We start from the raw sequence: 15,525 nt of genomic DNA on the forward strand, positions 1-15,525 counted from the left end.
GCACTTGCTTTGGAAAGAGTTAGGGCTCTTTTTGTGGGAGCTTCTCTCCTTCAGCCCTGCAAAGCTTGGCTTGATGCCTCACTTTCAACAGCTGTCTCTGTAAGAGCTCAGGGAGTGCCTATCAGCTCATTGTTTTGATGTTGCCAGCACATGCTGAATTACTTTTTTCTAGTTTGAATACCCAATTCTGAATGACACTTAGTTTGGGCAAGGAACTGCTGAAAGCAAGGCAAATTAAATGTTTTCTCTAGGGAAGACCAAGAGAAACCGGAGGTTAAAATTTCTGTTGCCATACATACTAAGGTTAAGTCCCACAGTCACTAAATTCTTATTTGGGCTCACACTTAAGGCACCAAATCCTTGAACATAATATTCAGATTGCAAACTTCATTTTTTACATGCTGGAAAGACCACAAATGCCACTGTTTTTGTTACACCTGTACACCTGGCTCGACACCTTACTACTACTACTGCCCTATGCTCACGTCAAACAAGACGTCAGCAGTTCTGAACATCTTAGTGCCAATGTCCATTTGGGATCCACAAACCATATACTCTGCTACAGGCACCTCATCTGACAGATGAGCTCAAGAACTTTTCATGCACCGACAGACTTATCATGCTAAAATGACCAGCACAAGAATTTTCTTTTCAAGACAGTTCTTGCTTCCAGGATTTTTTAATGCATTTTATTAAACATTCAATGAAAAGATAATTTCTTAGGAAGAAGATCCAACTCCTAGCATAGTTGTTGCCGAGTTATTTATTGCTGACCTTGCTGTCTGTAGTTTGATACTAGAGGTGGCTCGTTCCTTCCCAAACCAAGGGCCAGTAAACGAAGGCATGAATTTCAGTGCAGAAGCACCAGCAGAGAGCTCTGATTAATATGTCTTTGTCTGAAGAAACATATGATCTTAGATTGTAAAATAGTTTTTAAGCTCTTAATACTATGCCTTAGGATTGGATAAGTCACACAAAATAAGCAAAAATATTCATAGGTTGACAAGAATTTTGGTGATCTGAAGTTTAGATACTTAAAAAGAAAATAATATTAAAGGCTGGCTTCTGAAAAATGAACCTAGGATTTGCATTATTTACCTGATGCCATATTAGAGTCTGGACTATAAATCCTTCTGTATAGAAAGCTGTGAGAGATACCGAAACATAAGGAGACAGGAGAAGTGAAAGATACTGAGTTCATATGGTTTGTGTATTGGGTTTGCATGGGAAGGTTTTGGTAGCGGGGGGCCTACAGGGATGGCTTCTGTGAGAAGCTGCTAGAAGCTTCCCCCGTGTCCGATAGAGCCAATGCCAGCCGGCTCCAAGATGGACCCGCTGCTGGCCAAGGCCGAGCTCATCAGTGATGGTGGTAACGCCTCTGGGACAACGTATTTAAGAAGGGGAAAAAAAACCCGGCGCAACAGCAACTGCAGCCAGACAGAGGAGTGGGAATATGTGAGGAACAACTCTGCAGCACCAAGGTCAGTGAAGAAGAAGGGGAGGAGGTGCTCCAGGCACCAGAGCAGAGATTCCCCTGCAGCCTGTGGTGAAGACCACGGTGAGGCAGGCTGTCCCCCTGCAGCACATAGAGGTTCATGGTGGAGCAGATACCCACCTGCAGCCTGTGGAGGACTCCACACCAGAGCAGATGAATGCCCAAAGGAGGCTGTGACCCCATGGGAAGCCTGTGCTGGATCAGGCTCCTGGCAGGACCTGCAGACCCGTGGAGAGAGGAGCCCACACTGGAGCAGGTTTGCTGGCAGGACTTGTGACCCATGGGGGACCCACACTGGAGCAGTCTGTTCCTGAAGGACTGCACCCCATTGGAAGGGACCCATACTGGAGCAGTTTGTGAAGAACTGCAGCCCATGGGAAGGACTCATGTTGAAGAAGTTCATGGAGGACTGTCTCCCATGGGAGGGACCCCATGCTGGAGCAGGGGAAGAGTGTGAGGAGTCCTCCCCCTGAGGAGGGAGGAGTGACAGAGACAGCATGTGATGAACTGACTGAAACCCCCATTCCCCATCCCCGGGCACTGCTGAGGGGAGGAGGTAGAGAAAATCGGAAGTGAAGTTGAGCCTGGGAAGAAGGGAGGGGTGGGGGGAAGGTGTTTTAAGATTTGGTTTTATTTCCCATTATCCTACTCTGATTTGATTGGTAATAAATTTAACTAATTTTCCCCAAGTCAAGGCTGTTTTGCCCATGATAGTAATTGGTGAGTGATCTCTCCCTGCCCTTATCTCGACCCATGAGCCTTTCATTATATTTTCTCTCCCCTGTCCAGCTGAGCAGGGGAGGGATAGAGCGGCTTGGTGGGCACCGGGCATCCAGCCAGGGTCAACCCACCACAGTTTGTTATTATGGAAATTGCTTAAAAGCAGGAATTCTCAATTTTCATTTTAGATTTCAATCTTTTATATGGAAAAATGCACATAAAGAAATAATAAGCATCTCTAAATTAAACAGAACTTATAGACCATCTGCTAAAAGTTGTTTATTAATTCTTTGTCCTGTACAGAGAACCTATACAAATTGCTCCTGCAGACAGGCAGAGTCAGATCTGAGCATGTCTCCTATTACACTAAGTACTAAAACTTTAAGGAAAATCAGTTGTGCTCTCCCCCGTCCCCAGAAGAAGGCTCGTTAGGTACATTGGGACATTGGTGCCCTCTGGTAAGAGCGATTCTATTTTATTGGGCAAGAACCCAGACTCCCTCTTTTGCCTAGCAGAATCCAGATGTGGGATTCAGCAATAACTTTAAGCAAGAACAGATGTGTTGGAGCATAGTAAAGTAAGTTTCCCTTTCCAGAGCAACAGCAGCAGAAGCATTTGTAACTGTAGTGGATCCTATTTTTCTAGTTTGTTGAGGGGCATTAAGTTAGCAGCTTGCCTGTTAATCTCTCACAATTTTGCAGTTTACAGAAGCTATTCCTGTAGTCCTTCTGAGAGAATTGTACTCTTGGATTTGGTAAGATAAGAAATTATGTCAACCAAGTTGAAAAGAAACTCCAAAGTTACCAGAGCTACCCCATATATTTTGGAAAAAAGAGGCCTTTCTGTAGAATAATATTTGCAAAACCAGTATCTAAAGCTATGGGGGAACGTAGAAATTAAAAATTAGTTTAGGATTGTAGTGAGGGATTTACTTTACTACATCTGTTTTCTAATCCCTTTTTTTTCTTTTCTGCTAGGAACTCTCAAGTATTTTCCTGTCAATGTTAGGAGGATCTTAAAGACTTAGGGATTCTTTTTCAATGAAATAGAAGACACTAAAAAAATACAAGATCAAGATAATTTACCCTATTGAGGCAAACTTTGTCATTATTTGATGCTCTGGCTTGTGGAATTACTTTGACACTTTTAAAAATTATCTTCAATCTGAGATCAATATGTACTTACTTGTAACATAACAATAATCTCTTTCCCTTTGATAATTTATAGTTGATATAAGTGGTTCTACCATTATTCAAATGCAATTTTGATTCATACTGACTAATCATCACCTGTGTTCTCCTTGCTAAGAAAAAACAGACAGACCATTTTTTAATTTGATGCAATAAATATCTTAGTAATATGTGATCACCAAGAAGGAAGATCAAGGTCTAATAAAAGATTTTTTGGACATAAGAACAAAGTTTCTTAACCTAGATTGCAGACTTGATTTGTCATAACAAGTTTCTATAGGCAACCTTTGAATAAAACTCAAGGTTTAACTAACTTCACACTATATTTTCCACATTGCTGTCCATAACAAAGAATGACTCACCAAAAAAACCCCACTCAGTATTAGCAACGACACATGTATCTCCATGAAACTTTAATGCTAGCTCAGTATTAATCCAAATGTATCTCAGAGATGCCCAACCAGCAATGAAAGACAGATAGATCTGTCTTTTTGGTAATCTGTAGGACAGATTACCAAAGATACCTTAAAAAAGGAGTTGGTTTACATCATGTGAAGGGAAGGAGTCCATTACAGGAATCCTAATTGCCGTTACTAGAAATGGCTTCCTGTAAGGCATGAACCATATACAATTTAAGAAATTCCCCTGACTCAGAAGTCGGACTGCCTGTAGGAAAAAAACGTGTACTTTATGAGATTTAAATCTCTCTTCAGGGATAAAAGGAGATCTCTATAAGAGAAGATCCCTATATTAACCATTCTGTATGTGAACTAAGCCTATGTGTTAAGCAGTCCGCAAAATTACTGTACAAAGTGAATAACACAATGTCAAGAATTAAAATTAGTATAGCCCATTAATTAGAGGGTACACTACCAAATTCTTTTCATGAGGTAGGGTTTTTTTAGTCTTTCCTTATGAGTAAGCACTATCTGCCCTCTGGAACAACTCATCAAGGATATCTGCAGAACATTCTGAAAACAAAACCATCTAAAATGAATGTTCTTCCTGATTTAAACTGATGTGTCTGACTAATGAACAAGGTAATTGGGTTTATTTATCTAAACCAATCCCATCTTGCTCAATAATGGGAATGACATTGTTCACAATTGATTAGGACTCCCTTCCTGAAAATCATTATATAAGAAAAACTATCTAGGGAAAGTTATTTGCTCTCTCTTCCATAAACTTCCCCTCAGTTCAATACTGCACAGGCTTTTTCCAATCTATGTTTGGCTCCGAGTATAAGACAATCATTTTAACCAATATGCATTAGAATAACTTCCTTGAAGACAAAGATTATCTGAAAAAAAAGTATATACATTGAGTCTCCCTTTGTCAAATTAGATATCCTTTTTAAATCACAGAGAATATAACATTCAAATGAAAGCAACTTCAACTTTTAATTAACACTTTAAATCCCTATCTTACACATGGGGTGACCTGACCTGAATTTTCATTTATGTGTATTTCTGTAAAAATAATTTGATTTTAAAAGTGTGTTCAAGACACATTACTACTTTGATTTTTTTTTTTTTTTAATTTTTATCAGAACAGTCCAGTAGAATAAGAATTCAGAGTGATAAACTGCTTGGATTGAGGAAAAAAAGAATAGTGAATGTAGACATTGCCTTCCCTTGGATCAAAATTAAACTATCTTCTGTTTTTTACTAAATGTACTTGAAATACAAAATAGCATTGACAATTTTTTTCCAACTACTACATAATTTTGTTGAATCAACAACCAGGATGTGGTTGCATTTTCTTCTTTTGGATTGTTGTTTGGTCACATTGTCAAAAAACCCAAAACACATAGCTACAAACAAGTATTTTTGGTTTTAATCTGAAAATACGGACTTTTTTTTAGTGGCAATCCTTTAACATTATTTTATCACTGTTATCATTAATAAATCCAAACAGCAGGATAACATACTTGCAACAGGAATTTCTGTTGTAGAACAGTAGTGAAGATGGAAACATTTCACAGTGCTGTGGAATGCAGCATTTTTGATTATGCTAAGTGTGCCAGTTTTAACTACTGACAGCATCTTGTCTTCTAATACATTTACTGAAATACAACTTTGACTGCCTAGTAATGTCATCACCCCATCTTCTAAAAGATATCAAGCATGAGCTGACACCATCGTTTTAAGTTCAGGAGCAATCATATGTCCTTCCTCTTTGACATGCTGATCCTTTTCCTTTGTCAAGAAAAAGGAAATCTTCATATGAAGGAATCAACTTCCCAAACAATAGGATCCTCTTTGGTCCATCACGAAAATTGAACCAGGAATGCAATTTGATATAACTGTTTTAACTGTTGGCTTGAGTCTTGGTGTATTTCCTCTCAAACAGTTCTTCAGTAAACAGGATAAAGAAAAATCATGTGATAGGATCATGACAGCTCTACCAAAACAAACCAACCCAACCCTCTTCTCCACTTACTGGCAAAACGTCTTACCAAAGTTACAGTGACCATATATCGAGATCCATAACCTGATCTCCACCTACACTCCTGCAAGCACGTTTTAACCCATCTATGCATTTTTAACACATTGCTTGATATTGAAAAGAGGAAAACTGGTAAAGGGGATATCTGAAGGACTTAGATGTAGATTTCAGCTGCAGTATTCAGTCTGCTCCATGTAGCAAGAATTGGAGTGTTATGACAAACACATTTTGTACAATTTGTTTAGCTACTTGAAACTGTTTCTAAAATGTCTTCTCCTAATATATCTTAGTGACAGGCTACAAATACAATTGCAGCCCACATCAAAATAGTTTAAAAGAGCAAGAGAGCATGACAGGAAGCGGTGCTGGGTTACACAGCAAGTGCCCTTTTGGATAGGACATCCCGCAGCGTGACTACAGAAGGAATTATCCCTGCGACTGAAATAGTGTGCATTAGGAACAGTTAATGGAAAAGGGAGTATGAGTGAGTATTGGCAAATCAGACTGAAGCAGAGTTCAAGAACTTTCTTTTGCAAAGACAGAAAGAAGCTTTGACTGCAAGGAACAACCCTGCCAAATCTAGAGCAATTTCTTGTTTTGCTGCGTCGGCTCTACGCAAGCTATTTGTTTCCAGATCCTCTTAACAACAGGAAAAGGAGACATAATGAAGCAGTATGAAGTTGGCGGGCCACAGGTCACTTTTTTCTAAACAAAAAGAGCATGAAGAAGGAAAAAAAAAAAGTCTGCAGTCATTTCAGAAACCACATCTCACATAGATAACAGTTGCTTCAGTGGTGTGTCTAAGTGACCCAGCTGAACACAGCATCTCTTGTCAGTAGTGTCCAGACATTACTTTTTCTTCCTATTGCAAGAGGTATCATCCCTAAGTTTTAATAACAGGGCTTATGACTGGGAGGTACTGTAATGAGAAACAAGAACTAAAGATAGGAGAAGGGTAGAAACCAGAAGACAGCTAGGGCAGGCAAGGAGGTAAAACAGAAATGTTCTGCTTGCAGGTGGGGGAAGGAGTAGAAAGAATGTCTTTTTCTCTCTTAGTCTTCCTCCAACTTATACAAAAATAGAAGAACTTTATTTCAGCACATTGGCCTGTTTATTCACAACTGCAGCACTACTAACCTTCAAAATCTGTACGCATCACCAGTTTAGGTGTTTTGAAAGTGAACTTACCTGAAAGTCTTGATCATCAATTCCAAACCTCTCTCTTAGATTACGGAAAACCATTGGACAATATTCCTTAAATTTGAAATGACTTGGCATGTTTTCTCTGAAAGAATAGAAAACCAAATCAACTTCATTCACCTGCATATGCAATAAGTAACTCCGGAGTATTCTGTCTCAATTCTGTTCGTACAAAGCAGAGGATAAGGAGATTTACAATCTCTCTTCTAATGCTTTCTTTTATTCAATGAGATTTGGTCTCACCGTGTTCTTTTCTTTTTCTTTACATCATTTAATATATTTATACATATTTGTCTCTAACAAGCTACAACATAACTGGATGAAATAAACACAAACTATATTTTGATAACTTTGGAACCTGGACTCAAAAGCAGAAAAGGATGTTTTCCCATTGCCCTAAAATTACTTCAAAGGTGAAATCTTAGATCGGATTACACAAGAACTACTATACCATCTGTGACACAGAAAGTACTGACAGTGCCAAAGCTTCAAGAAAATTGGACTCATTCAGTACAGGGCTAATTTTAATATCCTACTGTTAATTTCAGACTTATACGTGAGAAAAGTTATTTTGACCTTTGCCACAGAACAGAAGACCCAAAGGAGGAGAATTCTTCCTTTTTCAAAATATATTCTTGAATAAAATTCAGGTTATACACAAAAGAGCATTAATAGTTTTGTATGTCTGTACATACTGTTCATGGAGCATTTTATTTTTAAGAGATGTAGATATCACATGAAATGATCTTAATACTATTGGAGCTTCTATATGATTGGTATGATTTTGTATTATGGATTATAAAAAGCTGAACGTTATTCAGCTTTAATATATGCTTTAAATTCTCATTCTTGTTCAAATATGTCATTTAATAAAAAGCACATGAATTTATGTTTTTAAAAATACCCAAATAAATGCTTGTATCAGCCATAATCACACCAAGAAAGGATCACCTTCAATATGTAAGGTACTCACAAGGCAATAATAAACCATATGGAGGAAAAATACTACCCAGCAGCCCCTGCTGTTGCTTTTCAGAACAGCACAGATGGTTATGTTTATCGCAGGATTAACTTAATCATCAAAACTTCAGTCCCATCAACTGAAAAATAACAGAGTTCATAGTACTTCATAAAAATATCACTGCCACTATCCACTTCTACAAAGAATTGTTACTTGTACTTACTTGTTGAAAAGGTGATTGTCCACCTTTATCTTTGAGTACGCTTTGAAATCATCTGGCATCAACATAACAGGGATTTGAACATGGCTCAGTTCATTGATCTAGAGAAAAGAGAATATATTTAGTTGCTGATGTCTTTGCAAAGATGCTGCACGTGTCTTAATTATGAAAATGTTATTCAGTCTACTATTTCTTGTGTATATGTCCTAGGACTGAATGTGAGTAAAAGAAGAAAGCAAACGCAGATTTATTCTTTCCAGATTAAATGCAATCACAAGATAGACACTTTGGAAAAGAAGAAACAGCATTCCATATTTATACTAGTTTCAGAAAAAAAGTGCTTCAAAGCACACCTGGAGCGTACTTTTTATGGAAGGTCAATGAGGATGCCAGCACAATGGTCTTTAATCCCAACACACTGTTCTTGTTTCGTCAACTGAGCTATGCTGTCCAAAGATTATTCAATTCTGTATTTCAAAAAACTATTTACCTTTGCAGCTTACGAGCTAGGCTTAGATGTCTGTGTTTTGAACTATACAGCGAAAATAAAATTAAATTTTGCTTCCATGTGAATGCACACACTTTGGGCTCAATAAGCAGAGGCTTGTTTCTTCCAATAGTGCAGACCTCAGCCGAGTTTTTGCAAGTCACAGCATTCAGGCATTTTTTTGATTGCTCAAGTCAAACAAACTATTTAAATAGCTAAATTTTTGCTTAGAAATAGGTGCAGAAGTAAGTTCTAAGGTTGTCCTTATTTTGTTGTATTTATGGGCACCATCTATTCTTTCTAGTTTTGAAACAAATATTGTCAGTCTTCTCAAGATTAGGATTTTTCATATATATTTGAAATCCACTTCTGGCCACAACTTTATGATAAAATGTAGACAACTTTACCATTACCTAGTTTGTAGGCATGTTTTTATTATTGCATGTATTAATCTACCCTTACTTTAGTAAATTTTAACTTAAACAGGATAAACATAAAAGAGAGAATTGTGACCTTGCAACGGTGCTTTCAAATCATGAATGAGATACCCATTACAACAACAGTCACCAAATACCCATGACATACATTTTACCTATGTTCTTACGGTGCTCTACACCACGGTCACGCATCTTGATTTACCCAGTCAAATATTTTTGCTCGCAGAGCACATTTTGCTTCAGCAGTTGTTTTTTTTTTTTTTACAGGGTTTGGGGGGAAACCCCATTCTATATGAATACAAATGCACACTAAGGGTGGATATAGCAATAGAGGGGTGATCCTCTGCTCTTAGCACTGCTTATCCAACACTGTTTTCCAACTAGGAAGCTGTTAGTTGCCTGTAAATGCTATCCTGCTTAAGAGAGGCTTTTGGAGAAACCTTCACTGAAGCAGCTATAGGTTATAAATACTGGAGGAAAAAATAATGCACTCACTGCAAGTATGACCTTTTGCAGAACTGAAGTTAAACAAAATAAGAAAACAGTGAGGAGCCTTTTAGCTCTTAAACAGAGGAAAGCAACCAATGCAAGCAGGCACGTCAGGCAGCCTCATCACCTTTTAGTACCTTCAAGCCCCAGTAATCTTCCCTGCCATGTCTCATTTTTATTATTCAGATCCCTGCAGCCCACACGAAAACTGATAAAATCAGCTGAATTTACTTTATAGAATGCTTCTTCGGAAAGCCCCGAAAAGCTCTATTTAGAGGCATGGCAGTTATATAGCAGAGTCGAGAAAGGAAACAAAGATGTTTGGGATGGGCTGAATGTGCTCTGCTCCTTGGAGTTGTAGGGAGAATGCTCTTTCCTCCTTCCAAAGGGAGAGAACGAAGAAACTCCAGTAAATTTTTGAAAACACAGCTGTACAAACCTAATAAATCATGCTGACACCTCATTAAATACAACATAAAATAACAAAACATTGATCGAAAATCACTACATCTAACATACGTGCTCTTTACTACCGTTGATATCGCTGTACATCAATCTCACCCTGAAACCACAGGGCATGAGTTTGCAGAACTAGTCTAGCTGTTGTACAAAAAAACCCTAGAGACAAGTAGATATATTATGCAGAGATATGAAACTTTAGATTTGCTTATATGGAATTACCTACTCTCTTAGACTGCCAGATTGTACAACAAATTCCACGCTTGAAAGAGGGATAAGAGACCTACACGCATTTCCATCCTAGCCAAAAGAGATCCTAAGAATATCTTCCACTGAATACTGTCAATAATGCTGAATTCACACACCTTCAAATGACCTGTCTACAATTTGCAAGTTTGCTTGAACTCTGGATTTTAGATTATCAAAATTGCATTGATCAAATTTTCACATGCATTCACTTTCTTAATTTACTGATGTTAAGTTTCCCTGAATACACCTATAGGTTTGCTTTCACGCTGTGAATATTTAAATTTGTGCTATAATGGCACAGTTTTAATTGTGCCTGTAGGCCTTACAAATGTCATCCGCATAGCGGAATAACATAGCCAAATGTGCTTGTATTTGCAACCTTGAGAGATTCTTTTATTCTAAACAAAAATTCCAAGATAATTCTCCCAGGAAATTCCCTACAAGATATGAATGTACACCCCCACCCCCCCTTCCCCCAACAAATCAGGGAAAAAAATGCAGGCTAACAGAAGGTTTTTGGTTTGGGTTTTTTTTTGGGGGGAGGAGGAAGGGGAGGGTTGGGATTTTTTTTTTTTTTGGGGGGGTGGATGTGGGTTTGAGATTCATTCAAGTCTGAGGTATGTAAAAGCAATTTCTCTAATATTTTAGGGAACTCCTGTCTAGCAGGAGAGAGGGAAAAAAAAGCAGGTGACGAACACACAGTACAAGTGACCTTTGGTATAGCACACCAGCTGAGTAATGGCATGTCCCAGCGGCACAGGCCATTAATTAATTTAAACCTTTCAAGTATAAGGTCTGGTTCTTTGTGCAATAGTACATTTTTCGGATAGATTTGATGAAGCTAGATTGGAAAGTGCACACAAGACAGAAAGGAATACCCATGTCATTAGATCTTGGTGGAAACTGGAACCACATTGTGGGGGGAAGGGAGAAGAAACAATATCCAAAACTCCCCCACAAACAGCTCTTGAAAAGCTAAAAGAAAAGGGAAAGGTCAGAGGGATCAATTCTCCACTTTGCCATCACCGTGTAGAGAAACGGTCACATCTGAAAGACACTAAATATGAAACACAAAGAAGACATTCTGAGCCTTCCAACTCAGATGAAAATTTTGCTTCTTTTTGTCTGTTTGAAAGTCAACTGTGACACAAAATTTTAAGTAAGATGCATGTGATACCTTTGCCAAGTATTATGTGCCTCTCTTCACATTACCCATTAAATACAGCTAGCTCCCTCAGCAATAGCAAATGAAATGTGATTGTGAGGATGAAAGTTCAGTATTCCCAATTACAACAGAAACTGTGTTACAATAGCTGAAATAATTACATAAGAAATATCCATTTTCCTCTAAGGAGTGCTTCTGAATGTAACAAAATCATAAGCAAGAAATAACTTCCCACAAGAAATAATCACAATGCATAAATGAAGCAGAAAGAGCTCACTGGACAGAGGACTGACTTGTTGCTGAGGACTCAGGATCAAACATTCATTTAATTACAATGACTTCTAAGAGAACCCACATTTATAGCATCTCTACAATAAACATCATGTGCATCATACCAAGTGAGAAAGTTCTTTTAGTCCTGCAGCCTACATCCTTTAACTGCCCTGATTTGTTGTTGCCAATACAAATTTTTGCTGCAGTTTGTCTTGTTATTTGAAACAGACAATGCTTACGATATCTTCGAGGAATTTAAATCCCATATAATAGCCTTAGAGAATGGATTATTTTAAACATGAATGACTATGATTTTAGTTGCACAGTAACCATGCATATTATGTACAAATACCTCATGTCTATTAATAACATTTGTAAATTCATGCACACAAGATATTAAAAAGTGACCAAGAAACCTCCCTTCAAGTAATTTTTTCAAATACCTTCCGTGCTACCGGTATAAAACCAGGTGTTATGTGAGATGGAGACATCCCCCACGAGCTTTAAGGAAGAATAATTTTAAATGTCTTAGACTGACATCACCCCTTTAAACACATGGTACAAAAAACTGTGGCTGTAGGGATCTGCTCAGAGCTGTGGCTTGGTCATGGCAGGTGGGAGGGGGCCGAAGCGAAAGGAGGCTTTCAGGCAAAACCCGACTGATTGCAACTCATTTTGCTCCTGCAGGTTTAGGATTGAATTCACACTGTCAGGAAAACAGAGGTTGTAATTAAACTGCAAATAAGGGAATAATAAAAGCCTACTGGACATTGAATAAATAGTAAGACTCAGCTGGTAATGATTCTGAAATTAGCACACAGAGAGGTGTTCCCACAAAGCCATCTTATATTGGTGACATTTCAAATAAGCTTCTCTAATTTATATGATTTGAAATCAAGCAATGAATATATCATAAATTGTTAGGCATTATTAATGGCCCTTATTTAATTCAGATACATTCACTCTAAACACCACATTACTAGGGCAATGCATAATTAAACATTAGTTTTCATTCTGTCAGAACATAAGCAGCAATAAATTGCTTGTATGCAAAGCAGACAATGAGATATTTAAGCAGCATATAATAAAGGCAATTTACAGCATATATTGCATGTTTAGCTGGAGGAGCCAGAACAATGACCCTTTTCTCCAACAGATACAAGCTGATGCCTATCACTATGATGCTGCAGCAGGAAACCTGTGCAACACGTTACAACTGGTATTATTCATTAAAAAAAACAACACCGCCCCATACAAAATTGAAAAAGCCATGTACATCAATGTCCAAAATTTCATCCCAAGCACATCACAAATCACATGCAGACTACTTAGCAATGTCTAGTGGTTCCTTTTGAAACTCTCTTCCTATTTAAAGCCTTCATTCTGTACGTGGCTTCTTGTATTTAATACCTCAGCTTTAATATACAGCACAGATATTATTTCCTTTTAATTTAATGTATCAGCCAGCCAAATTCGCTGGCTGAACCTATGGAGGGACGAGGCGTTTTCACACTGAACAGCTTGATAAAGCATCTCAATTGCAGTTACGGTTCTTGGCAGTTTCACACACAGGAAAATCCCTGCTCCTCCTGATGCTGGATGTGGCTGAAGTTGTGGAAGTGCTACTTTCTTTTCAGCTCTGTTTATCTCCGAACTCTTTCTGAACTGAAAGCCAATTCACAGCAGTCTGATCTGCCGAGACAAACAAGCTACAACTGGTTTGTTACTCTGAGAGACAGTCAAGTGCGTTTTTCACAGATTTATGTATTTTTAAACACAGATTTTGGAAGAAGTGGGAGTGGAAGAGACTTTGGAAGAAGGAAATTATTGAGGTCCAAAAATAGAATTGAACTTTTAACACCACCAGCAGTTCTGACATTTTTATGTTCATGGTTTACTTTCCGCATCTCAGTTTCTTCTTTGGCAAGGAAACTTGCACAGAGCTCTGAAAAGAAAAAATATCAGACAGTACTTTTTGTTCAGACATGGAGCCACCATTTTGACAGGGCCACAGACTTCTTCAAAGGCACAGTTAATTCATTTACTGGTAGATTCATGCTTACAAAAGCAAGCCTATTGGCTTCTAATGGATTGCTCTTACAAAACAAGGCTGGAGAACAAGAATGCAACAGAGGAAAACGGTTTGTGGTATAAAATTTCACGTTTAGGAGACTGTTATCCTTCATTCTTCCAGCACTTTGTTGATAACTGAACACCCTGCAGGTCTTACCAAACAGAGCATTTTCCCCATTACTAGAGCACAATCATCTAGGAGATAAAGTTTCTTAATCTTATTCTTTCTATTACCCTGTAAAAAGCCATTTCCAAAGCTGTTCCTATTTCGCAAGGAGTAAGGGTTTAGGGCCGGGTGGTGACAGGCAGAGCTATAGGCAGGCGTTCACATCCTCTCCTTCCCAGATGTGGAACACCCTGCAGTATCGCTACCGGGACAGTAAACGCCTTGTGTTGAAGTATAAACTGAAAGTGAAGTGATTATTTTACAACTCTTTGAAATCTACCTTGAAGGGTCTGAAAAGGGTGGATGAGGTCAGCAGCTAATCAATTTTGTGAAAGACATTTGCCTGTTACAGGGCAAAACCATCATTTGATAAATGTCATTTGACAGTTTAAATTACACTCAAAGCCATTCTTGCAAGAGAAATAAAAGGTTAAACTAAGTTCTGCTGTAGAGAAATAAATCAGTTCAGCAAAATACTCCTTAATTTGTTTTAAATGAGGTTTTCATCATTTCAATCACACAAAAAAAATCATCTCTTCCCCCCCCCAAGCACAAGGTAAAAAACATCTACTCAGACTTTTTTTTATTAACTACATAATGTGCTAGGATTTAAAATGACATAGGAGACTTCTCATATATAAGTAATTTCTGGTTACCTATTCAGAAACAAGTCCTGAAATTAAAGCAATTATATGAATAAGAAAAAAACAGGGTAAAGTATTTAATTTTCTCTGAGTCTTTAGGATTATTTTAATTTAAGGTACATGAAGAGAAAAAAAACCCCAAACCAACATAAAAGCCCACCTAGCTGCCAGAATCATAGGCGTGGAAGTTTTACATGTCTCAAAACATCTACCATTAATTACTAGAGCAGCTTCATGTTTTTACAGTTCAGGTGATACCTGTCATTAGATTGTTGGCTTTCAATGAAATTCAATAATCTAATGCTAGAAAAGAAGGCCCAAATGTTTTTCAAATTGCCTTAATGCAGAAACACATACTCTTCCCAAAGTACTGAACACAAGATACCTAAAATACTTTGCAGAAATATTAAATACACTTCACGGACCTAGAAATTCTGAGAAATGAACACATCAATTACAGGTTATTTACTTTTTATCAAAAAAGTAGCAAGACTTTTCTGAAGTCTTATGGTCTGACTTTGAATTAAAAAACCAAAAGAAACAAAAAAAAATTCACAGCAAGTCCCAGATGTTTTCATGAGACTTTTTAGCTGCCTTTTTCAGCAGTACAAGGATATCTTTGGAGTCTGTAGTACATGCATCCATGTGGAAAACAGGATATTGTGACATACCCGAGAAAGCTCTGAACAGGATATTGTGACATACCAAATACAGTCCCAAAACAGAGGAAAAAAAAAGGTTCTGAACAGCATTTATTTCTTGGTGTTTATCTTTAAGTTTGGAATATCAGGGACCCACATCCAAACAAAGGATTTTATAGCTTGGTTATCACTCCTGTTCAGGGAGTTT

The 15,525-nt window shown here is 37.9% G+C and overlaps 1 protein-coding gene across 1 annotated transcript in view; it reads right to left on the reverse strand.

The window, feature by feature from the left end:
• Nucleotides 1-15,525, reverse strand: part of PIP4K2A (phosphatidylinositol-5-phosphate 4-kinase type 2 alpha) — a 119,417-nt gene that overhangs the window by 44,853 nt on the left and 59,039 nt on the right. Inside the window, exons 2-3 of the mRNA XM_072854438.1 lie at nucleotides 8,238-8,335; nucleotides 7,042-7,138 (exon numbers count right to left, since the gene is read on the reverse strand). Coding sequence (XP_072710539.1) covers nucleotides 7,042-7,138; nucleotides 8,238-8,335 — 195 coding nt within the window. The remainder of the gene's footprint in view (nucleotides 1-7,041; nucleotides 7,139-8,237; nucleotides 8,336-15,525) is intronic.

The sequence above is a fragment of the Ciconia boyciana genome, chromosome 2 (genome assembly GCF_034638445.1).
Source record: "Ciconia boyciana chromosome 2, ASM3463844v1, whole genome shotgun sequence".
NCBI lineage: Eukaryota > Metazoa > Chordata > Aves > Ciconiiformes > Ciconiidae > Ciconia > Ciconia boyciana.